This window comes from Trachymyrmex septentrionalis, unplaced genomic scaffold, assembly GCF_001594115.1.
Source record: "Trachymyrmex septentrionalis isolate Tsep2-gDNA-1 unplaced genomic scaffold, Tsep1.0 scaffold43, whole genome shotgun sequence".
In the NCBI taxonomy this organism is placed as follows: domain Eukaryota; kingdom Metazoa; phylum Arthropoda; class Insecta; order Hymenoptera; family Formicidae; genus Trachymyrmex; species Trachymyrmex septentrionalis.
Genome location: NW_017305601.1, coordinates 1,180,864 through 1,204,805, shown reverse-complemented (window position 1 = coordinate 1,204,805; position 23,942 = coordinate 1,180,864). Strand labels below are relative to the sequence as shown.

Below are 23,942 nucleotides of genomic sequence, written 5' to 3'. Positions count from 1 at the left end.
TTAATTTATTAATATATTATTTATATATATAATTTTCACGACTTTGTAATATTTGTATAAATTAAAAAATCTAGAATCCTAAACACACATAAGATATTTTTTCTCACAACTACAACTACTTTTATTTGATGAAACTTATTAGAAAATTAATATCATACTGTTTATACAGCACCAGATTTTGCAGCAGCATTGCTGCAACATTTGTTTTTACAATACTAGAATAATAATTACGTTCTGTAGAGGAAGCAGCTTTGCAATTATGATGAAACTTTTTAATATAATTGGCTGCGTTCAGTAGAAAAAGGAACTTAGCAACTGTTGTAAAATACTTGAATATGATTGATTTATACATTTAGATTCAGTGAGAAACTAAGGGCAAGACCAATCATTGCAAAGCTGTTTGTACTGTTGAACGCAGCCATTGGTTTTTTTTTTTCTTTAGTTCCTCACTGAATCTAAGTGTATAAATTAATCATGTTAAAAGAATTTTATAATAGATGCAAAGCTGTATTCTTTACTGAATACAGCCATATTTCAATGTTCAATTGCGCTGCAATATTATTAGATATCGATCTGTGTTGTATGAGTAACACTAAACATTAAAAATATAAAGACTAACACTGAATTATATATATATATATATATATATATATATATATATATATATATATATATATCTGTATAAATATATATACCCCGCAATTTTTCAAAGAATTTAAGAACATTTATATCCTTAAGATGTCCTCAGAACGTCTGTCGGAGAATTGCGTTGTGCGGAACATAATTGAATAATTTGAACTTCGAAATTAATATAATAATTAATTCCTTCCCAAAAGGATTTAAATCCAGAAAACTTTGTACTGAATATATAATAGTAGAATTATTTTTTCACATACTGGTGATGATCGCGCGTCATTTATTGCACTGTCGTCGCAGCTCGAAGGGGACGATTCGTAATGGCCGCAGAGCTTGTAGAAGTGAATTACCGAAGTTGATACGGCGCTGTCATTTGATACCGATCGCGCACACAGTGTTTACGTTACGACGAAATACTTTCGAGAGAGATGCCTCACGCGCGAGAATCTTATTCACTTTTAGACGATCGCGAAAAACAGAAATGTTTCGAACGCGGATCATTTTGCGACACCGTTGTGACTGGCGTTCTGTGACTGACTGAGATTCGAAACGTATCGAAGTCATTGCGATTCTCGAAATATCGAAGCAGCGAGCCAATCGCGACAATCGGCTGTATTCATTCTAATCACCTTTTCGCGCTTGATATTTTGTTCCACAGCATTTAGTTCTAATTATATGTAATAAAATAAATAAATAAATTATTATTATTATAGTTAATTCACTGGCATTATATAGGTATAATTTATTGCCTCTGATTCGATTTTTCTGTACTCAAAACAATAAAACTTTTTCTAATATTAATATTAATAATTTTATTAATAAAATAATACAGATGCTGCTTAATAAATTAATTGCCAATTAAATTAGTCAAAGATCGAAGTCATTAACAAAATGCCGTGCCAATCCGATTTGAGGATTGGCGTAATTCAAAAATTTCAAACCCGAATAGCGATATTGAGATTCTCGAAATACGTAAACACGTTTCTATCCTGAGTGACGTGATGCTTTTGAGAGATATGGTGATTTATTCTCCAAACAAGAACGATTTTCCATTTAAAAAAAAACAAGGAATAGAAGATACAATAACTGCGAATAAACTGCTATTTATCATAACTGTTGATTTATTTGAGGTGTGAATATTCATTTCTGTGATTATAGTCATCTTGTGCTTTTGAGGTTAGATGTTAAATATGACTTTTCTAACTTTTCTTTTATTACTCTTCGGTTGTAATATATTACCGTCATCTCACTATGAAAGATAAGATCAAGATTTCATAAAAGATGCAAAACTTTCTTCTTTTCTTTAATTTAAAGAAATTAATGTTCGTTTGTATTTATCTCTAAAATCGTTCTGTGTCATAACAAGAAATAAATTAAAAGCTTAATAAATTTATACGGCTTGGGCATTTCTCGTTTCAGTACTAACGAAGAAATCAGATTTTGCAAAATGCTTCAAAAGTATATTACAACATAAGAGATTTATGTAAACATATATAGAGGTTTTGCAATTTGGTATGAATTTTGAATGATTTATTTAAACAGGTCAATATTTAGATCACAACAATGAATAAAAATTTGGTGGACCGTATTCTGAATGTGTACAAATCAACTGAGCCTCTCAAGATAAATCTGCCAGTTCCTTCTATTAAACAACGCATACATAAAGACATGATATTTGATAAAGAACCTTATTTTCCTAGTACCAGCCAATGTAGCAAGGAATCAGAAACAGAATATGTAAAGAAATATGTACATAAAGAGGAACAAGAATACATACAGGTGATTAACATTAAGATATATATAATAATTTACCAGTCTACATTTCATTCGTCTTTATTATTCTTGCCATTTCTTGCAGATGAAAAACAACATGTTTTTCAATAATGATCATATGGACAACATATCGGAGATATCTGGAGAAATAGCAGTTCGTAAGGAAGATACTATTCGGCTTTACAAAACGTACAACTTTGCCTATCGGCCCAAAAATAATTTAGCTATTCTATCTATGAGAAACAAAGTTGTGTCTATGATTGCGAGTAATTCTGTCGTTATCATTCGTGGTTCTACGGGTTGTGGGAAAACGACACAAGTGCCACAACTTATTCTTGACTCAGAATTTGAAAGGAAGCAGCACTGCAACATCATAGGTATCTCTTGATCGGATTTAGATTGCATTATTCACATATCTAGCAGATTTCAATTTTTTTCAAATTTCTTTATTTGTTCTTTATTTTTAATAATACCTTACTAATGTAATACAAGAACTTTTGTATTTTATAGTAACACAGCCAAGACGTATTGCTGCCATGAGTATTGCGAAACGGGTCAGTCAAGAAAGAGATTGGCCCGTTGGTACACTTGTGGGATATCAAATGGGCTTGATCAAAAATGTAAATCGCGACACTCGCATAACTTATTGCACGACTGGCGTGCTTTTAAACAAGCTCACGAACAAGAAGCATATGATGGACTACACTCATGTTATATTAGACGAAGTACACGAACGTGACGAAGATATGGATTTCCTTCTGTTGGTAGTGAGGAAATTATTACGTACAAATTCTGCGATGGTTAAAGTTATACTGATGTCCGCGACAATCGACGTGGATAAATTTTCATCGTATTTTTCCACACCCGTGGAAAATCAACTTTTACCTGCACCAATCATCGATATATCTAGAGGTGGTCCTTACGAAATTGCTATATATTATATAGATGAGCTGGAGAATTTGGGTGTAGTAAGTATATATTTTTTGCATGATTAAAGTATAATTTAAGTTGTATGTTTCAGTTAAAAAAAACGAATATGATCATTATCTATTTTAAAGATGGAGAAAAAAGAAGTTATATATTAACTAAGATTCCGTATTCTTAAAGTAGAGATTGCCATTGTTTTTCAAATGTTGTTTCACATTGAATAAATTTTTGCTAATATACTCAATAAAACTTAAAATAAGAATATTGGTAATAAATAATTTATTTTATTTCCTTTCTTTTTTTATTTGATTCACGCGATTAATGGAGAAACAATCATGGAAAATATATTGTCTTTTTGTACAGATACCCAAGGTACCCGAGGAACCAATATTCATGACCTCTATAGCGGAATTTGCCGCACGTGTCATAGAAATTTTCGACGGTATTGACAACAAGAATGATATTCCAAATTATGAATTTGAAAGGGCCGCTGTGCTAGTATTTTTACCAGGATTTAGTGAAATCGAGGATTTACGTTCTATACTTCTATCAGAGAAACATAAGGGTACACAGTGGGATATAATTATTTTACATTCGTTGATCTCAACCGAGGAACAAGAAAATGTATTTAAGAAACCACCGAAAAATCATCGGCGTATCATATTATCGACGAACATCGCTGAGAGTAGCATTACGGTACCCGATGTTAAATACGGTATGCTATATTCAATCAAGACTAAGTAATAAATGTTGGATTATTTTTATCTCTGTGAATTGAGATAGAACTACTAATATAATTCTCTTTTTTGTTCAGTGATTGATTTTTGCTTGACAAAACTTCTTGTCACAGAGCCAGGAACTAATTATCAATGCCTGCAACTTTGTTGGGCAAGTAAGTCAAATTGTCAGCAACGTGCTGGACGTACAGGCCGCGTAATGGATGGTAGAGTATACAGAATGGTACCAAGAGCATTTTACGAAGTGAGTACAGTTTCACATCAAAATGTCACTTTTAATGTTTCGACTTTAATTCTTTGCAGAATCTATATTATATCATATTTTGAATATTATAGAATGTGATGAGCGACGAATCTGTTCCGGAAATGCTCAGGGCTCCACTTGCGAATATCGTTCTTAAGACAAAATTGCTGAATATGGGTGAACCAAAAGCTCTCCTCGCTCTTTCTCTGGATCCACCTAATCTTAGCAACATACGGAGCACTATATTGTTATTAAAGGAAGTTGGTGCGCTATTTAATAGAGATACACAAGAATTTGATGGAGATATGACGCCTTTGGGTCTTGTAATGGCCAATCTTCCGTTAGACGTGCACATAACGAAGTTGATTATCCTCGGTCATATTTTCGGCATCCTGTCGGACACTATCATTATCGCAGCTAGCATGACTGTTAAGGATATATTTAATATCGGATTTCACGAATTAGAGACAACCTATCACGAGAAAATACATTGGTCCGCTAAGTCCGATAGCGATAGCATAGCCTCCTTGAATGCTTTCAAAGTGTGGCAAAATGATAAGGCAAATCGTCGTATAAACAATCCTAATCAGGAAAAAGAATGGGCGCGACGAAAGAGTCTCCGCGTGAGATCGTTACGTGAGATTGATGCCTTTATAAGTGAGATAAAATATAAGCTGTACCAATTTGGCATAAAAGAGACGACGGGTCCTGAGAAAATCACTTGGGAAAATCTCTTTATCGATCGATATTTTGTACTTAAATTTATAATCGCCGGTGCATTTTATCCCAATTATTTCGTCAAATTTCCATATAACGTAAACGAACGCATACAAGATATAAAGAAGATGTTAGCTGATCGCGATCCGACAAATACCATCATCCTACGAGGCTGGCCGAAGAAACAGCCTGGATCACTGTACTCTAAGAAATTCCAAGAGATCTTTGGACAGCATATGCTCATAGACCCCAAAGATTACGAGAACATAACTGTATCCTTCGACGGATCGAACCGCGTTTATATAGAATATGAGCAAAAGAATCGCGTAATGCCCGACTACACTTTCGTTCGGAATTCTGTTAAAATCAGGCAATGTCGGATCCCGATCCAGATAAACTTATTAAGCCAGATAGATGCTTGTCGCAAAGCTGAAGATCTTGGGCTTATGAAAGATTACGGAAGACTTCTGTTCGAACAACCTGCCAAACCGAATGAACCGTCAAGCAGACAATACATGTATGATAAAAAACCATATCCGGATTTACCGGAAAGTTGCAAATATCAATCCAAGGTGACGTTGCAAGGTCCCTGTTCGCCGATAGAGGTTCAACTTGTTCATCTGGTAACTAAGGGATTAATAAAAAAAGTGAGCGTGGAAGCCACATCAGTCAACTCCGTTCTCCTTGATACCTGTCCGGAAAATCCACAAGGAATTTTTCTGGTAGCGCAAAACATCATTCGAGATTCCAACAATTGGGGACACCTGAATCTACGCAACACAACCCTCTTGCCCACTACACCTGGTCTCACATCGCTAATCACCTTAATTTTTACACCGTATATGGAACTGCGACGTAGCCCTATGGGTACTTATTACACAGGCGCTTTGTGTGGACTGGGATACAATCGTACTACAGAGGAAAGCTTATTTCCGGATCATGATCTGGAAATTATGTTTGACGTCGAAATTACGATGAATGATTTACGAATGGTACGTTGTCTAAATTACATCGCACTATACGTTGTATATGATACAATCAGATATATTTGATTTGAGATTTTCTTTTGTCTGTATTTATGTAAGTATAAAATTAAGGCAATTAACCGTGAATCATAAAAATTCTGTTGACAGATTAATAAGTTACGCCATTGGATGAATATTGCTATGCACTTCAATGCTAAAACTGAAATTGTAGATGAAGATGCTCATCACGATATGACTGTAAATTGCCAAAATCAAATTAAAAATGCATTCAAAGATGTGATATATAAAACTCGTAACCAAATAGATCCAGTTCCAATCAGTAATTTTGGCAAATGGAACCGATACGATGAGACTCTGTTTCTCGTGCCTGCTCGGGAAACATCGAAGAAAAGTAACGTCTACAGTTTACACAAAGCATTAGAATTAAATGATAGAAACGACGAACTTGAAGAAATGATCAGGCACCTGTTAGAATTAGAGACTTTAGCTCATCAGTAAGTGACATATCATTAGTAATATATTCTGTTAAATTTGGATCATTCAAAATACGTTCTTTAATGTTATTAATATAATATTAATATCTTGTTGTACTGTTTCTGTGTACAGGGATCCGCGTGAGAAAAGTATTGAACTAGTTATCTGCAAATTGTGTTTAATGGAAATATATGGCATTATCAACCTTCGTGCACATCTGTGCTCGGAACATCATAAAAAGAAACAACAACTGATAGATACTTCTAAATTTGGAGAAAATTTGCAGAGTCTTATGGACAAACTGGCGTTATAATAATACATAAATTTAAATTATGGGCAAATTGAGGTTACAATAATAAATAAATTTGAATTTATGTTTAATTATTTCTTTTGTTATTTTGTAACGTCATTTTATTTTGTGCTATGACTTGTATTTTTTAAGTTTGCAATCTCATGTTTTTTTTTATTACTTATATGGACAATATAAAAGTAGGTCACGTTTATCTTATAGACAAATGATAAGTATAATATTGTTATTCATTATATAGGAATAATTCTAGGAACTTATTGTGTATATAAGATATCATAAGAAAAAAATTTTTTTTTTACAGAATTTTCTCTTTTTATACTTATTTCACAATTGAGTACATGCTATCTTTTTTCACAATGATAAATTAATTTACTTATTAAGTGAATTTTTTGTCATATAACTACAAGCTTTCTGTAAATGTTATATTATACAATGTAATGTACAATACATGATGAATTACACATTTATATTTTTTTGTCAAATATCCAACGAATTTATACAAATTTTACAATTGTCTAATTGGAATTGTATGTTTTATACAATGATCTTCAAATTTCTGTGATTTGTGCAGGGTATAAAGCTCAATCTCGTACACATGCATTCTTATTTTTTATATTCATATTTGCATTTGATACACTTAATAGAAATTGTTATTTAATGATATAATGAGGAAAAAACGCAAAAAATCTATTAATTATAACTTCTAATTGCACATTTCACAAAACAACGTTTCAAAGCTATTTTTACAAATATATTTGCTTGCAGCTGAAAATCTGAAATATTATTTTTTTATTTTTAATTAATTTTGTGTAATAGTATCATACAATTTTAAAAAGAAAAATTGTATTAAAATATTTGAAAAAATATCCATATATTTACATATTTATTGAAAATAACAAACATTTTGATTAAAAGAGCAAAAAGTATATTTTATTCTTAATTTGATTTCATTCTTTATGTACTTTACACATATTGACCTTCTTTACATTTTATAAAATGTATACAAATGTTGACTAATCATCAATTCTTGATCAATGCAATTCATAGATTTCAATATTTTATACCCTGCATAAGAAAGAATCAAAGAGTTAAAGATTAAAAAATCTTTAAAACGTACGTTCCTATATTTCTCGTTGAAGGTAGCGAGCACCAGGTTGCGTATACAACAGCCTACCAGGTACGTTAGCAGCCGAACCACTTACATAGGTACCAGGAGACGGTGGCGGTGGTGGCGGGTATGAACTAGGTGGTGGTGGTTGAGGTGCTCGTACAGGATAACCAGAAGTAATTCCGCCAGTTTTCGCACCCTACATTAATTGACGAAAAGTAGAAGTTCAGAGACAAGTAAATATGTATGTACAATAACATTTTTATAACAAATATATTATTATAATGGATGTACAAAATATTTGCTGCCAAATTTGATCAAATTCATTTTCCAATTTTGTTAACCAACTTTTTGCTTTGTAAAAAATGATAAAAGGATACAAAGAAATTGTTTAAATATAACCTGAGGCGGTTGTTGAATTGGGATAGCTCCACCGTGAACGGTAACGTGATTCGTCGGTCGCAAGTAAAACTTGTCTTCGCCATAAGCACCCTTATGCTCCATCGAGTGTAAATTAGTTACGTATGCTAGAAAGTATAACTTTTTTAGTAAAATATAATTTTTTAGTAAATAAAATTTTTAAAAAATTACGCAATATTATTATGCAATTATCATCGTTTAACTATTATCACATTTCTTTCTTGTTTAAAAACTAGCTATATGAGTGTAATATTCTTTTTATTTGTAGCGGAATTTTTCGATTTTCTTTCTTTCCTTCTCTTTATTCCTTTTACGAATTTATTAATTTAGTTCAAAATAAATGTAATATTGGACTACTATTGAGTGATAAGATAAACTACATTACCAGTTTGATGTGTGGCTAATGGTGCTCTACCGCTCGAAAGATAAACTGGTTTAGCTGATTCCGAGGGTTCTCGAGATGGCTGTGACGCTGGTGCGGAATAACTGTAAACACTCTGGCCTGTGGGCGCCGAGTAAAAGTTCGATGCAGAATACTGATTATTCTCTGTCGAATAAGAAGAAAAATAATTAAGATGGATGAATGAATAATCTGGAAAAGCAGTGGAAAACACTCATATTTTGTAGAGAAAGCAAAGAAGAGACACAAAAAGTTCACTCACTGTTCCAAAGAACTGCCCGAGCATCACCGGATCTTCTGGCTTCCTCAGCTTCTACATAAGCACAAATACAAAGTACCAATGTTCATCAATGTCATCTTCACAACTTAAACACAGAAATTTCAGTAAAAAATTATAGTGTTATCACTAAAAGACTAATTTATGTGATATTTAAACTTTTTTTTTCTAAAATTTTGGTGATTATTGCCAACGAATGTAAATGAATACAAATGTGTGATGTTCTTATAAAATATATATAATTTTATATTACTTACTAGGAGGAGGTGGATTATAACTTGGGATAGACGGTGGCGGTTTGTAGCCGTACGCACTGTGATATGATGCAGCCGGCGGCGGCGACGGAGTATGAGTCCTTTTTATAGTTCCCTGAAGACAAGAAATATTGAAATGCAAAATTTATTCTAAAGAAAATATATTTTTAAGGATAAATTTTTAGTATATAGTAAGTTGCCGAAAAAATCAAAATTAAACTTATACAATGTGTTAATGAGGTTGAGAACTGTTCACACAAACGAATATGTTTAAAAATTTAGTCTCGACTTTTATGGATATTATAATTTTATGAACATTATATATAAAAGTTATGCTCTGTTATTTATTGCTAATCTGCATAATGTGTTATAGTATGCATAATGTGAACTATAGATTTTCAATATTTGCAATAAATAATGGAAGCCAAAGTATATATCAATGAGAAAGTTTCACTTACACTTTGTAACAGATGAGTTGGAGTACTAACAGCAACCTTGTAGAGAGGACTGCTGCTACGTTGCAATGGCAAAAACAATTGTGGATGTACTACTCTTGGACCTGTTGCAGGATATCCTCCTACTGTCGTCGAAACTTCTGAACAAACGCTGAAAAAATAAGGTAACTTCATCTTATAAATATATTTATTCATTAATTGTAATTCCTGAATGTCTCTTCAAACATTGCAATTGCAAACCTGGTTTCTTTTATAAGTTGTCGTCTTCTGTCATCCTCGTTCAGAACCTTCTTCAATTGTAGGAACAACTGATGCTTCTCTGCTTTCAACTGTGACAGTTCGTTATCCAAATTTGAGATTTGTTCTCGTGTTTCACCTAATGTCATCACATCTTGCTTTTGTTGGCGTTCTCTTTCTTTACGTAAACGTTCTTCCTCGGCATCAGCTTCTTGTTCTGAAATACAATAGATAATTTTTACAAACGAGTTTGTTAGAAGGAATTCCATTTAGTTAAAAAGATTTGAATCAAAGTAAAATTTATATCCATCTGGTGTACGATATTTCACTGTTAACAGGCCTTAATATTAAGTACCTTGTTTCTTTCGTTGTCGCTCTCTCAAAATATGAGTCTTTAGCGCCTGCCACATTTGCTCATTGCGTTGCGGTGGTCCGACTAGTATCGCTGGCATTTTTTTGATATTACCTAATAAGACAGACAAGTTCTCTCCAACGCTACGTATTCATTACCAACAATCAAAGTTCTTTTGTCGCTCTATTCGTATGAACAGCTAAGATAACTTCGAAAGTTTATCCTTTTGTCTGGATCTGACGGATCTTTCAGTTTTCTTCTCAGGTTATTAGCTCTCACCTCCGAAAATAGTAGGAGGTTGATACGGCCAAAGATCTTTCAATGGATCTTACAAATCCTTTGAAGGTTATAACGCACACGCATGCGCGCGCGATTACACTAACACTATGGCCGATATTTTATGTGTCGTACGACATGGCTTTTCAAGCCTGTTGATTGGCTGTAAGACAGAGAGATTCTCGGATTTTTCTGTTTACAGCCAATTAACAGACTTGAAAAACTTTACGTACGATACATAAAATATCGTATGGCTGCGTTCAGCGAACTCAACAGTTAAATGAGCGCTCGCTGTCATCGGTGTATTTTTTTAGATTATCCAACCAGCATTTTAGATCTGGAAGAATACATCAATAGCGCTTATTCAATAGCTGTTGAGCTGCTGAATATAGCCTTACCTCGTCGATGCAGGGTTGCGCGTTCGAAAATTCACTCGAGTATCATTTTATCCTTATTGATTACCGAATATTGAATAAAGATAACAAATATTCCAAGTTGACAGGTGAAGTTTTGGAACACACTCCAGGCAGATTGCGGGAAAGTATTTGGTCTGTTTGTATTTTAGAAATTAATGAAAGGTTAAAACGTATATTTTGGATATATGTGTGGATAAAATTGCAATCGGCTAACATTTAAGAAATCAATTTACAAACATGGAGACGTCGTGGATAAATACTATTAGTGCATTGCAAGATTTCGCAAATGTTCTGATTTGCGGGAAATGGTATAATTACACTATTTGAGATTTTATTATAGTTAACAATGGTATCAAGTTCCAATATGTATTTTTTATATATGATACACACACACACATACACACATTGTATTTACTATTTTATACTTGTACATATGTAATGTTTTTATCTAGTATTATTATTGTTTTATACATGCTTTATATAACATGATTACTTTTTTTATACAGTGGGTCTAAACCAGTTTCTCCTGTAAGGCTCATAAATTGTGGACATTTCTTTTGTCATAGCTGTATCAAATCTGCAACGAAATGTATTAGATGTGATGTACCAGTGCAACCAAGTGAAATAAAACCTGATCATTTAGTATCCAGTCTTATACAAAATTGCGATGTTATTGCAGAAATTATTCATAAAAGGTTAGAGTTTTTTAAATAAAACTATATAAATAACAATGTAAAAATAAATTATTTTAGAGATATATGGGACATTACTACTGATGCATCTAATATATCAATGGACAATACAGTATCTGCAACGCTTCCTATACCAAAGAAACAGGGTTATACACCTATGAAAAATATAAATAAACGAAATCCCAAAGGAGAAACACCATTACATAGAGCATGCTTGCAGGTATGGATATGAAATACTAATACTGTCTTTGCTTTGTTTAAAAATTTATAATTTATAATACTTTAATTATTACATCTTGGGTACTATATAACAGAGTTGCTAAAAAACATGTTTTAAACATATTTCAAACATGTTTAATCGATATTTTAAATATATTTCAGGTATGTCTTTTAATCTGCAAAGTGTTTTGTTTTTTGTTCTTTATCTCGTGTTTTTTCCTTTTTTGTGACAGTCTTAGTGACAATAGTATTTTTTTTACATGTTTCTTGTCTCTTTTGAAATTTGTTGATTTTTATATTAGGCAACAGAAAAAACTGAATAAGAAGCAAAAAGGCAAGAAATAAAAACTAAGTAAAAAGCAAGAAACAAAACAAAGAGCATATTATAAATTAGATTTCAAAATATATTCAAAACATTAAAAATGCATTAAAAAAAACACATGTTATATTTTTTTAACATTTTTTTTACCAACCCTGCTATATACATTAAAAGATAATTTTTACTTCTCTAAGAAAGTTTCAAGAGACGATTATTTTACAGAAAAATGCTGAACAAGTTAAACATCTCTTGTTGCTTGGTGCAAATCCTAATACAAAAGATAATGCTGGTTGGACACCATTGGTAAAAAAAAATACATCAATATATTTTTTGCAAACTTGTCAAATTTGGATTATATATATTATTCTATATGATATTTCAGCAAGAAGCGGTCAGTTTTGGATATACTGAAATATGTAAGTTGCTACTGAATTGTGAAGCTTTGCCCGATATAACAGGTTTTAAGAATCGAAGTCCACTACACGAAGCTGCTAAGTGTAACAGAATTGAAGAAGCTAAGTTGTTGTTGCATTATAATGCAGATAGAAATCAATGTGATCAGTATGGTAAAAAACCTATGTATGAAGATATTTTATTGTAGCCGCAAAGAATACTTACTAAAGATAATTTTATTATATAATCTTTTAATGTGACCATGCAGAGACTACTGTAAATCAGAAAAGATGCGACAACTTCTGATGGATTTACCTAGAACTCCGTTAGAAAAGGTATCGGACCTTAATCAAACTCTAGATAAATCTATTCGTACAGGATGTGACAAATTTGTGATTCTTGCGTCAAATTTAAAACTTGTAAATCAAAAATTGCTCCGTCTCGTGGCCACAAAACATAAATTCAAAATTTTGACAATGTATAGGTACATATTCATTCTTTTTATATATTATTTTATTGCATTGGTTTTTTTTTTATAGTGCAAACGAGTGTAATATAATCTTGTTTCAGACCATCTGTTACACATGTCATAGTAGAGACAAATGAAAAAAATATTACAACATTGACACTTGATGTTTTATTCTCAATTGTTTGTGGGAATTGGCTTCTCAATAGCGAGTGTAAGATAAAATATACTTATAATGAATTTTATACTGTGAATTGTTTGCTCAAATATATTACAATAACAATTATATTTATGTAAAATTGTTATGTCTAAATAAAAATTTAAGCGATACAAAATTAATATTTACAAAGAATTAACATTTAAAGGGATTCAACTGGCAGAAGATATGGATGAAATAGCTAATATGGATCTCGAATTGTTTGAAGTTAACGGCGCGCCCACTCCTGGTATCCCGAGGAAAGCGAGACTGAACAGTGAATGTCAAAATCCACGTCTATTCAATAACTGTTTTTTTTATTTTGCTTTGCAAGCAAATACAACTTATCATATTGCTAACATAGAATTTACTAAGGACAATCTGATAAGACTTGTAAAAGAAGGAGAAGGAACGGTACTCACTAGAAAACCAGATCCAGAAGATCTAAAAGATATATCACAAGTGATACCTTTCCATACCGCGAATGATTCATCTCATCCTTTACACAAGTGTACACATTATATTATATATGTGCCAAGTAGAAAGACAGGTGAACCGCTTATTAAATATAATATGCCACATATCAAAAGTCTGCCGTTAGTATGGCTTATTGAGTGCATCGAAAAATTTACTCTTGTCGATCCAGCTTACCTGGGATTGTGCTAAGTGTTTAAATGATCTTACACATTAATCCAAAAGTAAGTTCCCTACTTTAAGAAAAATAGAAAAACGAAGTTTAAAAGCCTGAAAAAATTTTGTTACTTATTACATTTTGTTTATTTTTCCAAAAAAATGATATTTTTTTCTATTGTATCACGCATTTATTGTATTACGTAGAATTAGTTTGGTTTTTAATAAATTTGTATATTATGTATTGTGCGTTATTATTGCACACATTCACATGAATATTAAAATATAATATAATATATAGAGAGAGAGGGACTCTAAATAGATCCGACACTATGGTGGAAGGATTAATTCATAATTAATTTAATTAACAGAATTCCTTACAGCAAAATTTTTGACAACATTCGTTGCCCCTACTTATTTTTTATTTAGATAATAAAAGTAATTTTATTTATAATGTGTCTGCATTTACTCCGCTGCGCAAAATGCGCATGCGCAAAATGTTGCATGTCACGTGTCAAAGCGCATGACAGCAGGAGCTTTTCAGTGAGGTTATGATAATCGATGTAAACAATCTTAAACAATGAAGATCGAAATGTATAATGAAATAATGATGACAATTCGTAATTTTCGAGGCCTGTCGAGAGATTGTGCCAAAGTGTTAAAGGAGAAATTTAACGAGTAAGAATTTATCTTTTTATTAAGACATTAATTGTGAAGGTTAAGTAGTAAAATTAAATAATTTGCTGATTAATTAATATTCTTTAGAAACTCTTTAAAAACTTGCTAATTCAATATAATTATATTCTTATTATTTTTAATCGATTTGGAATTATTTAAAATACTTATGAGATTTTTTACTCTTACATAGCATCCATCCAAACACGCTGTACAGCATCTTATCTTTAGAAATACAACAGAAAATGAAAAATAATCATGTCAGACTGTTTGGAAACAATAAAAATTATTATGACAGGTAAAATTGCTTTAAAATCATCATAAGCGATTATACATATATCAGAAAAAATTTACTTTTTTAAATCCAATTATTTTTAATTTGCTGTTTTTAAATCCTAGTTACTTGGAAGCAGTGCAGAACGGAGAGCCAGTAGGTATTTTGCTAAGGATAGCAAAAGATATTGACGCTGCACCAGCTCTATTAGCGCGTAATATTTTAGAAAAATACTGTATGCGCGACAATGCAAATGGTAATTCTTAATAATCAATAATTAATAGAATGACAAGCAGGACACAATTAATTTTAAGGCTTTTTGGATTCTAAAGACATGTAAATTTTTATTTCAGTTTCAAAGAATCTAATTTCCAAACTATTTAAGGATACTACACTGATTGATGATAAGGATCTTGCCTATGAAATTTATTTGGTAATTAGTCTAAGATATATAATATTTCATAAAAAGAAATTACATATCTTGATTATTAATTTAATGTATCTAATTACAATGTAAATTAATCTACATATTGATTATTAATCTATGTCTTGAAAAAAAACTCACTATTTTTTTTACAGTGTACGTTATACGATGATCTGTACGGACCTATAGCTGATGCAATGGGAATGTAAGTATCCTTCATTACATCTGTTAGCACACTTTACGTCTGTACTATATTTTCTAATATTATAGATATTTATGGAGTAAAATTCTTTATTTTTATAAGGAAAGTAAAAAAAAAAAAAAAGAAACTATTTAACAAAGAGTATTTCTTAGAAACTTATACTTTTTAATTTTTATTAAATGCTCTGATAGTTTCTATGTTTCTCAATTTTTTTGATATAAAATTATAAAAAAATAAAATAAATTAACAAATTACAAAACTTACATAAGAGAGAAATTTTTTTAGATGCATAGGACAAGAATATGAAATTAAGCTTCAAGATTGTTTAATACAAAGAAATATTGCATTTCGTAACGAAGAGCACTTACGATTACGAGGCTACGACAAGACTCCAGATTTTAAATTGGAAGTACCGATCGCGGTGAATGGTTATGTGATAAACTGGATTGAATCTAAGGCACGATTTGGTAATGTGGATGTTCATCAAAAGTATATGAAGGAACAATTCTTGAGTTATTGGAACAGATTTGGATTCGGGCTTGTCATTTATTGGTTTGGATTCCTTGACTGTCTCACCAAATCGACTGAGAAGAAGTTTATTATAATGGATCATTTTCCCGAAAATATTACATACATGGATCCGGCTTGTATCAAATCTACAAATAGTACGTGATTATAATCGACATAATCGAATATATTTATTTTTGTACAATTATCTTTAAGATAATGATTCGGCTTGAAATTGTAAATAGATCTATGTTAAACGATCTAATCTTGGATCAATATTTTAATACTATTGCTGATTATTTTATCGAAACGAATCAAAGTATAATTTTGTATATTTTCATATTAATTATAATTATATTCAAGTCATTAAACTATTCATACTTTCTTTTTATATTTTTCCCCAAAGTTTCGCAAGTCTTCCTTTTAATATCTTAATTAAGTTACATAATCGAATAAACTAAATGCTACTGTAGCATTAAACAAATTAAAATCAGTCATTTAAAATAAACATAACTACAAAATATATACATTTATTTTACAATCTGTCTCGTGAATCAATTACGATGAAGTAAAGCGATTCGACAGCATTATATTGTACAGTATTCTCTTTGAATTCGAATTCTTTAATCAATGTTGAACAATTTATTGAATCTAAATCTATCAGATCTTATCTTTCTTCCTGTTTTTATCTGATACTGTATACTTGTCATAACTTTTTGTCGGATCAAAGGGTTCCCATCTACTCGCTGGAAAAATGTGTTTATTCCTCTCGTACCATGATCTAAAATATAAAAAGGATAATAAATTATAAGAAATAAAAATTATGCGAAAGAAATTATACAATATAATTGAACTGTTTCTTTATTAATGAATACCTAAGTAAAACTTTTCCAGCATGTGATTCTTCAGTTTCGACAGAAGCATCATGCATAACTCGAATATCGTCATGAACGTCAAATGTGAACAAAGGCCCACTTTTTCCTCGTGCCTAATTGCAACATTAATGTATTACATATTAAAATAAGATACCAACATTGTGTTGTTGCTTGATAAGCTTTATTATTTGAATATTTTTACCTTAGTTACGATAAAATCATAGAATGTATAATGATGTGGTAATATAAGATCCTCCTTGACATACATTAACTGATCTGCCATTACTGTTTTAAGCTCACTAAATTCACGTCTCAGGACTTCCAGACATCTCTGAAGAAGCTGATAGATAGAGTTACCTGTGTGTGAAAAAAAGGAAAGGAAATATTTAAATAAACTCATGAAGTAGAATTACGTAGAAAAACATATTTTTATAACTTTATAATTCTCTAATCACATTAAGATATTTACCTTTCTTCATTATAACACTCCTACGATGGCCAGATCCATCCCAATAACTGAATGTAATTTCAATCTCTTCTTCCTTCAATGCATTTTGCTTTCTAGCCCATTCTTGTCTCAATTCCTCTCTAAGTTTATTTTCCTCCTCTTCTCTCTCCCTATCTGGCAAGAAACTTGTATCTACATCTGGATTTTTTTTTATCTTTTTATTACATCGAGTATCATCTGATTTTACAGATTTTTCTCCATTGTTTTTGTCAGAAATTTCAGTTTCAGTTTCAGCTTCAGTTTCAGCTTCAGCTTCAGCTTCATCTTCATCTTCGTCTTCGTCTTCATCTTCATCTAAATTGAAAGACAACGCTTGAATCTGCCTTTTCTGTTTATTCTTTTCTGCCTGTTTTGCCGCTAACGCTCTTTCCTTTTCCTGTTCTTTTTCTCGTTCCTTCTGAGCAAGCTTTCTTTCCCGTTCTTTCACTATATTTTCCTGCTTTGCTTTCATCTCATTTAATGTGACCAAACCAATTGTGGAAGTCTTTAATTGTTGTTCAACAGCATTGTAATGAGTCGCAAACTTATTCTCTATATTATGAATTTTTAAGTCATCTTCGATTTTCTTCTTTCGCAGTTCTATTTCTTGTTGTGCAATTTCTCGCTTCTTCATCAGCTGCATGGCTCTGCCAGCTTCACTGGCTGCTCCTTTGTAATGTGCCATGTTTTACAAGAATAATTACTACTTAAGTAATAAGGGATACAGGAGTTTCCTCTATCAAATTTGTTACAAGATCCACCAAATCCTAGATAAAGATATATTATATTAATATATAATGCAATATCTAAAATTCATTTTTAAAAAACTTAAACTTAAAGAGTTTTATAATTACAAAATTTATGATACTCTTAGAAAATTTTCATGTTTGTTTCGATAATTATAATGAAATATTAATTCATATATAAATATCACTTTCCATTATGTATTACCTGCAGTGCAAGTCTCTAAATATTTAAAATGTATTGAACACGATAAAAAACGAAAAATCGTGAGAAATGTTAAAATTTACAAAGGTTTACACAGCTTTCAAGCTCACATTCTCAGCATTCTCACAAACATCTGCAAACATCTGACCATTCTGACCACGCTGAAGTGAGAAAGATTCTAGATGTACGCACAGTGGAGCAAACGTTCAGTATTAAAAATCCTAAAACAAGAACATTGACGTCAATTGTTATTCCATTGCTCGATGCTCATTTTTAGCATCAAATGGCGTCAATTAACTTTAATCTCGATTTAATGTATTCTATATTTCTTCTAATCTAGAATTAGAAAAAATAAAGAGTAAGTTAAACCGAGATTAAAGTTACTTACAGTTGGAACTAATTAATTAATTCAACTTAATCAGAAATTGATGAAAAAAGATTTTTATGAAAAAAGGAATTTTCTGTAAAATAAATATTATAATTTATGACAACAAGGAAATTTAATTCGTTGCGCCTGGAGTCGGTTTGTTATAAAGATATTAAACATCATTGTAAGAGATAATAGAAAACTTTAACAGTTTGCCGATAAATATAAAATTATACAATTATTATAAATTATATAGAGACTACATAAATGTAAGTATTCTAAATAATTTAGAAAATTTATTAGATATAAAAATAACAAATTAATAACGTAAACAATGATAAAGCAATCATTATCTCGAACAGTCGCGACTTACGAATATCTAGATACTGTACATACGTTCGAAAAATGCCCACATGATAACAGATATGCGTTTATAATAATGGGCGAATTATTATCTTATCTTTTTTAATCTAGGTATATATAGTCTAAGATAAAAGCCTCCGACGAAAGCTTCTTTTGCAATCTCCCTCACTCCTATTTGATTGCTTTGGTAAGTGAATAGCCCGAAATTTCTCAAAACTCTGATTAATACTTTGTCAATAACCTCATGTTCTTACGATAACCATTCGAGATTTCCAAAGAGTTCATAATTCGCTGCATTTCATTGGAGACGCACGAATCAAGCTGTTTATATTCGGCATTACATAGATATTATTCCATATTGCTTTGCTACCGTGATAGATTTCAATTGTCTGACACTCGTGACTTTTCAGATGTTCAGTATTATGTCGAAGTCACGAGGTTCGGTTGCATTCAGGTTAATCGCGAATTGCAAGAAACTGCATTCCATTAATTCCACATTGCCGTGCTCTACGAAGATCGCTCACAAGACGAAAATCGTTCAAGATTCAATTGGATTGCATTCGCGGTGCGTTACATTTGACGTGAAATCTAAATTATGAGCTCTCAAGTTGTTCTGTCGAGCTATATCAAACCATAATATCGTACTAAAAACGCGTTGTTTTTTATTTTTGAATATCCAAGATTGAAACTCGCCAAACTCAATTTTTCACACAGTATAAATATAAAAAAAAAAAAGAATTTAATTGTCGTTTGTGTCGCTTTTCCATTGTCATAAATAAATACAAAGATCATCTTTCATACTGTTCTATTACATTGAGGTCTAATCTCAGTGAAGTTATATCTGTCAAGTACAGAAACAACAGAAAGTTTGAGATACTTTTGATATGAAATAATATTAATCTGGGTATACTATTCTATTTTTTTATATTAATATTACTTTAGATGAAAATACATTCATATGGAAAAGAATTTTTTTTACACTTCCTATGTCTACTTTAGGTTGCAAGGCGTTAAACAACTGAACTAACATTATTTTAATGTAAAAAAAAATAAACTTTAGTATTAAACAATCTTATAACTCTACTGATCTATTTGATCCAAAATGTATTTTATTTTCTTGCTAATATTTAGTTCAAAAACTTTTTTCCCTTGATATTTGATGGCCCTATTAATGCAAGATCTTTTTCTGTGAAAATTTAATTTTTATTTTTTAGAGTTTTTTAATCATATTGACCTAAATAAAATAGACAAGCAGGGTTAAATGTTATTTTAAGCTCTCAAAATTTTAATAAATAAAAATTACAGTATTACTATATGTATTTATATTTCCTTATTACAGTATTATTAAATAAAAATTATAATAAACTTTCAAAATATAGATGGGTAAAAATTCACCTGCAGTAGCATCTCAGAATTAATTCAGACTGATTATTGTTTAGGACTTATTTGATTACTAAATTTACAAGATATTTTAAGTCATAGTTGCACAGATAATTTAAATAGATTTCTATAGCATATTTTTTTGTTTTTCTTTCAGGATACAGCAACAGTGCACAATGAGTGATATAGATAAAACTTTGTATACTTTGCCAAACGATCAACCTGTTGTCGCTCTGGAATGCGACACTGCCTTCAAATCTTTGACACAAAAGGAAAAATTGTATGCTCATTACTTGAGCCAAGCGGCATGGAACGGAGGATTGATAGTACTAGTACAGACATCGCCGGAATCTCCACTGATATTTGCATTGTTGCAAAAAATATTTCTCTCAGAATCTCTCGAAGACTTAAAAAACTCTTCAGTTCGCGCTGGTGTTACTCAGGAGCAATTTATGGTATAAGAAAAACTTTATTCTTTTCTTAGCTTCTTCTTTTTTTTCTTTTTTAATTTTGCAGATTATTAAGTTAGCATTCACATAACGACTTTTATTTTTCAGGCTTTCTTAGTTTACAGTTCTGGGATTTTTGCAAATGCAGGCAACTATAAGGCCATGGGCGATACTAAAATTATCCCCAATATTCCGAAAGGTTTATTGGAGGCAATAATAAAATCTTCAAAAGCTTACAAGACTAATTCTAAGGAGATGCAAGATCTATGGAATAAAATATCAGAACCCATGTTTTCCTTAAAGGGTAAATTAAAATCATTGGGATTGGGTGACAAAGGTATCACAACTTATTTCTCTGCAAACTGTACTAAAGAAGATGCTGACAAAGTCAATGCATTCATGCAACATAAAGGATTAGAATCCTGTAACGCAAGATGTTTCAAGACAGTAGTGAAAGATCCCGCAAGTAACGATAATATTAATATGTATGAAATCAAATTAGCATCAGTAGAGACGTCAGATAATCCTAAAGTAACACTGCCCGAGGAAACATTCGAAAATGCCAAGTTTAAAATTACAAGAGGAGATTACAGCAAACTCTTGGTGCCTGTTGTGGAAAACCTTCAGAAAGCTAAGGAGTACGCGTCGAACCAGACTGAAAAAAATATGCTGGAAAAATACATCGAACATTTTAAAACAGGATCTTTAGACGATCATAAGGATGGTTCTCGTCTTTGGATAAAGAATAAAGGACCGTCTATCGAAACCTATATCGGCTTCATTGAGACGTATCGAGATCCCGCAGGTCAACGAGGAGAATTCGAAGGCTTTGTAGCGATGGTGAATAGACAAATGTCTGAGAAATTCGCTACACTAGTCAACAGAGCCGAAGAATTTATCCCCAAGCTGCCTTGGAACAAGGATTTCGAGAAGGACACATTTTTGAGACCGGATTTTACCTCCTTAGACGTTCTAACATTCGCAGGTTCTAGTATTCCGTCGGGAATAAACATCCCAAATTACGATGAAATTAGACAATCCGAAGGCTTTAAAAATGTATCGTTAGGAAATGTTATACCTGCTCATTTGAAGGATGTCCGTACGATTCCATTTTTATCTGATGCTGATCAAGCGTTGATGCATAAGTATAGGGTAGATAGCTTTGAGGTGCAAGTTGGTCTTCACGAGCTTCTCGGTCATGGTACCGGTAAATTATTTAAACAGATGGGACCGGATATATACAACTTTGATCATGACACTGTGATAAATCCTCTTACTGGTGGTAAGATAGACAAATTCTTTTTGAAAGGAGAGACTTACGATTCTAAGTTCGGCTCTCTGGGATCCACATACGAGGAGTGCAGGGCGGAGGCAGTCGGTCTTTATTTGAGCTTGGAGAAAGAAACGATGAAAATATTCGGTCACGAGGGACAGGTAGCGGAGGATATAATCTACGTGAACTGGTTATCTCTGCTGTGGAGTGGTTTTGCAAAGGCTTTCGAGATGTATCAACCGTCCACGCAAACGTGGTCTCAAGCTCACTCTCAAGCGCGTTATGTCCTGCTCAGAGTGTGCCTGGAAGCAGGTCAGGATTTCGTCAATGTTGTCGAAACTGAGGAAGGAACCAACCTCCGTATAACTGTCGATCGAAGCAAAATCTTCACGGTCGGCAAAAAAGCCGTCGGAGATTTTCTCCTGAAGCTGCAAGTTTATAAGAGTATGGGAGACTTTGAGTCAGCTAAGAAAATGTACGACAGATACAGCGAGGTACCTGAAAACGGACCATATCCATGGGGTAGCTGGAGGGACTTAATCCTGTCTCGCAAAGAACCAAGGAAGATCTTCGTTCAATCAAATACATTTATTGACGGTTTGTATCAAAGAAAATCTTATACATTATTGCTATTCTTTAAATATTTGTATTATCCATGTACTTATGTATACTTATATGATATTTTCATAAATCTAATTTTTTTATTTGTTTTAGACCTTGATTCTAATAATGTGATACTGAAAAATTATGAGCCGTCGTTCGCGGGGCTTATTCAATCATGGATAGAAAGATTCCCAAGTTTAGACGTATCTGAAACGTTGATAGAACTCTGGGAAAAAGACAAACAACATTTTGAGTCGGAATATTAAAATATTTGTCCAAACTAAATCGTTAAAAATTTCATATAACTCTGTATGCTCTTTCGTGTCTGGCTATTTACCAGAACAGCAGATGTTACATGTTCAGAAATATTACTTTTTTACGCTTTATTTTTTACTAAAGTATCAATGGTCGCGTTTTCATTAGATTTTCATTTTAGATTCAATGCGACCAGTGAAAAAAAATCAATGAAAAAGTGTGAATAAACATTTTAAGTTAATATAAATATACTCGTATGCAAAAAAAATGGGCTACTAAATTTTTGCACAAATTTTTAATATTTTCAAATAGCAATGACTAAATAAGCGTTTTACAATTGGATTTTTAGATCTAATTATTCTAGAGAAATAGTCCTATTTTAGCAAAAAAACTTCTAATATTCTACTAAACGTGACCATTGATTATTCAGGATTGAATGTGTATATATGGTGCGTGTCAATTAAATTTTTTTTAAAGCTGTATGATTGCAGATTATATCATATTGTGATCCATATTCCACGACATTCTAGCGTGATATTCGTCACTAAATTATTTGTCCTGTTCAAGACTTATGGACAGCTAATTTAGCGCTGAATGTCTTTAGATAAGTACGAGAGGATGTATTTATGCCGATATTCATAGTCGATTCTTATTTCAAGATCATGAATACGTTTCGTATTGACGTTACTGGGCCAATTTTGTGACTTTATCATCATGCCATATGGATCATCATGTGATCCACAGTATTTTTGTTTACATTTATTTGAGTAACATGTTAGACAAGTCACTGGAGAAATTCAAAGAAATTGTGGTAATTTAATCCACTGAAGCGAATCATAAAATCCAATAGAAGATAAGAAGAAGAAGAAGAGTAATATGTATTAAGTACATACATTTAATAATGAAAAAAAAAAAAAAATTTTATTTTAACAAAGAAGGCCTAATA

At 31.7% G+C, this 23,942-nt stretch overlaps 6 protein-coding genes across 8 annotated transcripts; 4 read left to right on the top strand and 2 right to left on the bottom strand.

Moving 5' to 3' along the window:
* Nucleotides 1-1,658: 1,658 nt before the first annotated feature.
* Nucleotides 1,659-6,850, top strand: LOC108751300 (probable ATP-dependent RNA helicase spindle-E). Of its 2 annotated transcripts, none has more exons than XM_018491402.1 (9): nucleotides 1,659-1,812; nucleotides 2,191-2,415; nucleotides 2,495-2,786; nucleotides 2,920-3,377; nucleotides 3,700-4,051; nucleotides 4,151-4,317; nucleotides 4,410-6,026; nucleotides 6,168-6,514; nucleotides 6,627-6,850. In XM_018491402.1, exons 2-9 carry the CDS (start codon nucleotides 2,200-2,202, stop codon nucleotides 6,805-6,807), a joined length of 3,630 nt encoding a protein of 1,209 aa, XP_018346904.1. In that variant the 5' UTR covers nucleotides 1,659-1,812; nucleotides 2,191-2,199; the 3' UTR covers nucleotides 6,808-6,850. The 2 variants fall into 2 exon arrangements, with proteins under 2 accessions (XP_018346904.1, XP_018346903.1); XM_018491401.1 differs by having other exon boundaries at nucleotides 2,179-2,415.
* A 991-nt stretch (nucleotides 6,851-7,841) lies between these two features.
* LOC108751262 (G protein pathway suppressor 2) lies at nucleotides 7,842-10,645 on the bottom strand. The gene is made up of 8 exons (XM_018491348.1): nucleotides 10,311-10,645; nucleotides 9,959-10,172; nucleotides 9,722-9,869; nucleotides 9,267-9,378; nucleotides 8,995-9,045; nucleotides 8,718-8,879; nucleotides 8,315-8,439; nucleotides 7,842-8,111 (listed from the first exon to the last, which is right to left on the bottom strand). The coding sequence occupies exons 1-8, from the start codon at nucleotides 10,405-10,407 to the stop codon at nucleotides 7,926-7,928; spliced, it is 1,095 nt and encodes a 364-aa protein (XP_018346850.1). The 5' UTR covers nucleotides 10,408-10,645; the 3' UTR covers nucleotides 7,842-7,925.
* Nucleotides 10,646-11,136: 491 nt separating this feature from the next.
* LOC108751264 (BRCA1-associated RING domain protein 1-like) lies at nucleotides 11,137-14,025 on the top strand. Its single transcript, XM_018491350.1, has 8 exons — nucleotides 11,137-11,307; nucleotides 11,506-11,694; nucleotides 11,752-11,911; nucleotides 12,452-12,532; nucleotides 12,612-12,808; nucleotides 12,891-13,106; nucleotides 13,193-13,302; nucleotides 13,454-14,025. The coding sequence occupies exons 1-8, from the start codon at nucleotides 11,237-11,239 to the stop codon at nucleotides 13,948-13,950; spliced, it is 1,521 nt and encodes a 506-aa protein (XP_018346852.1). The 5' UTR covers nucleotides 11,137-11,236; the 3' UTR covers nucleotides 13,951-14,025.
* A 416-nt stretch (nucleotides 14,026-14,441) lies between these two features.
* Nucleotides 14,442-16,305, top strand: LOC108751272 (uncharacterized protein C15orf41 homolog). Its single transcript, XM_018491362.1, has 6 exons — nucleotides 14,442-14,592; nucleotides 14,783-14,887; nucleotides 14,989-15,119; nucleotides 15,217-15,296; nucleotides 15,443-15,492; nucleotides 15,775-16,305. Exons 1-6 carry the CDS (start codon nucleotides 14,495-14,497, stop codon nucleotides 16,160-16,162), a joined length of 852 nt encoding a protein of 283 aa, XP_018346864.1. The 5' UTR covers nucleotides 14,442-14,494; the 3' UTR covers nucleotides 16,163-16,305.
* A 243-nt stretch (nucleotides 16,306-16,548) lies between these two features.
* On the bottom strand, nucleotides 16,549-18,441 carry LOC108751265 (protein FAM50 homolog). Its single transcript, XM_018491351.1, has 5 exons — nucleotides 18,310-18,441; nucleotides 17,341-18,125; nucleotides 17,074-17,228; nucleotides 16,872-16,984; nucleotides 16,549-16,777 (listed from the first exon to the last, which is right to left on the bottom strand). The coding sequence occupies exons 2-5, from the start codon at nucleotides 18,041-18,043 to the stop codon at nucleotides 16,657-16,659; spliced, it is 1,092 nt and encodes a 363-aa protein (XP_018346853.1). The 5' UTR covers nucleotides 18,044-18,125; nucleotides 18,310-18,441; the 3' UTR covers nucleotides 16,549-16,656.
* Nucleotides 18,442-19,156: 715 nt separating this feature from the next.
* Nucleotides 19,157-23,162, top strand: LOC108751260 (dipeptidyl peptidase 3). Of its 2 annotated transcripts, none has more exons than XM_018491346.1 (4): nucleotides 19,157-19,223; nucleotides 20,574-20,871; nucleotides 20,974-22,735; nucleotides 22,853-23,162. In XM_018491346.1, the coding sequence occupies exons 2-4, from the start codon at nucleotides 20,593-20,595 to the stop codon at nucleotides 23,005-23,007; spliced, it is 2,196 nt and encodes a 731-aa protein (XP_018346848.1). In that variant the 5' UTR covers nucleotides 19,157-19,223; nucleotides 20,574-20,592; the 3' UTR covers nucleotides 23,008-23,162. The 2 variants fall into 2 exon arrangements, with proteins under 2 accessions (XP_018346848.1, XP_018346847.1); XM_018491345.1 differs by lacking the exon at nucleotides 19,157-19,223 and adding an exon at nucleotides 19,441-19,601.
* Nucleotides 23,163-23,942: the final 780 nt, after the last annotated feature.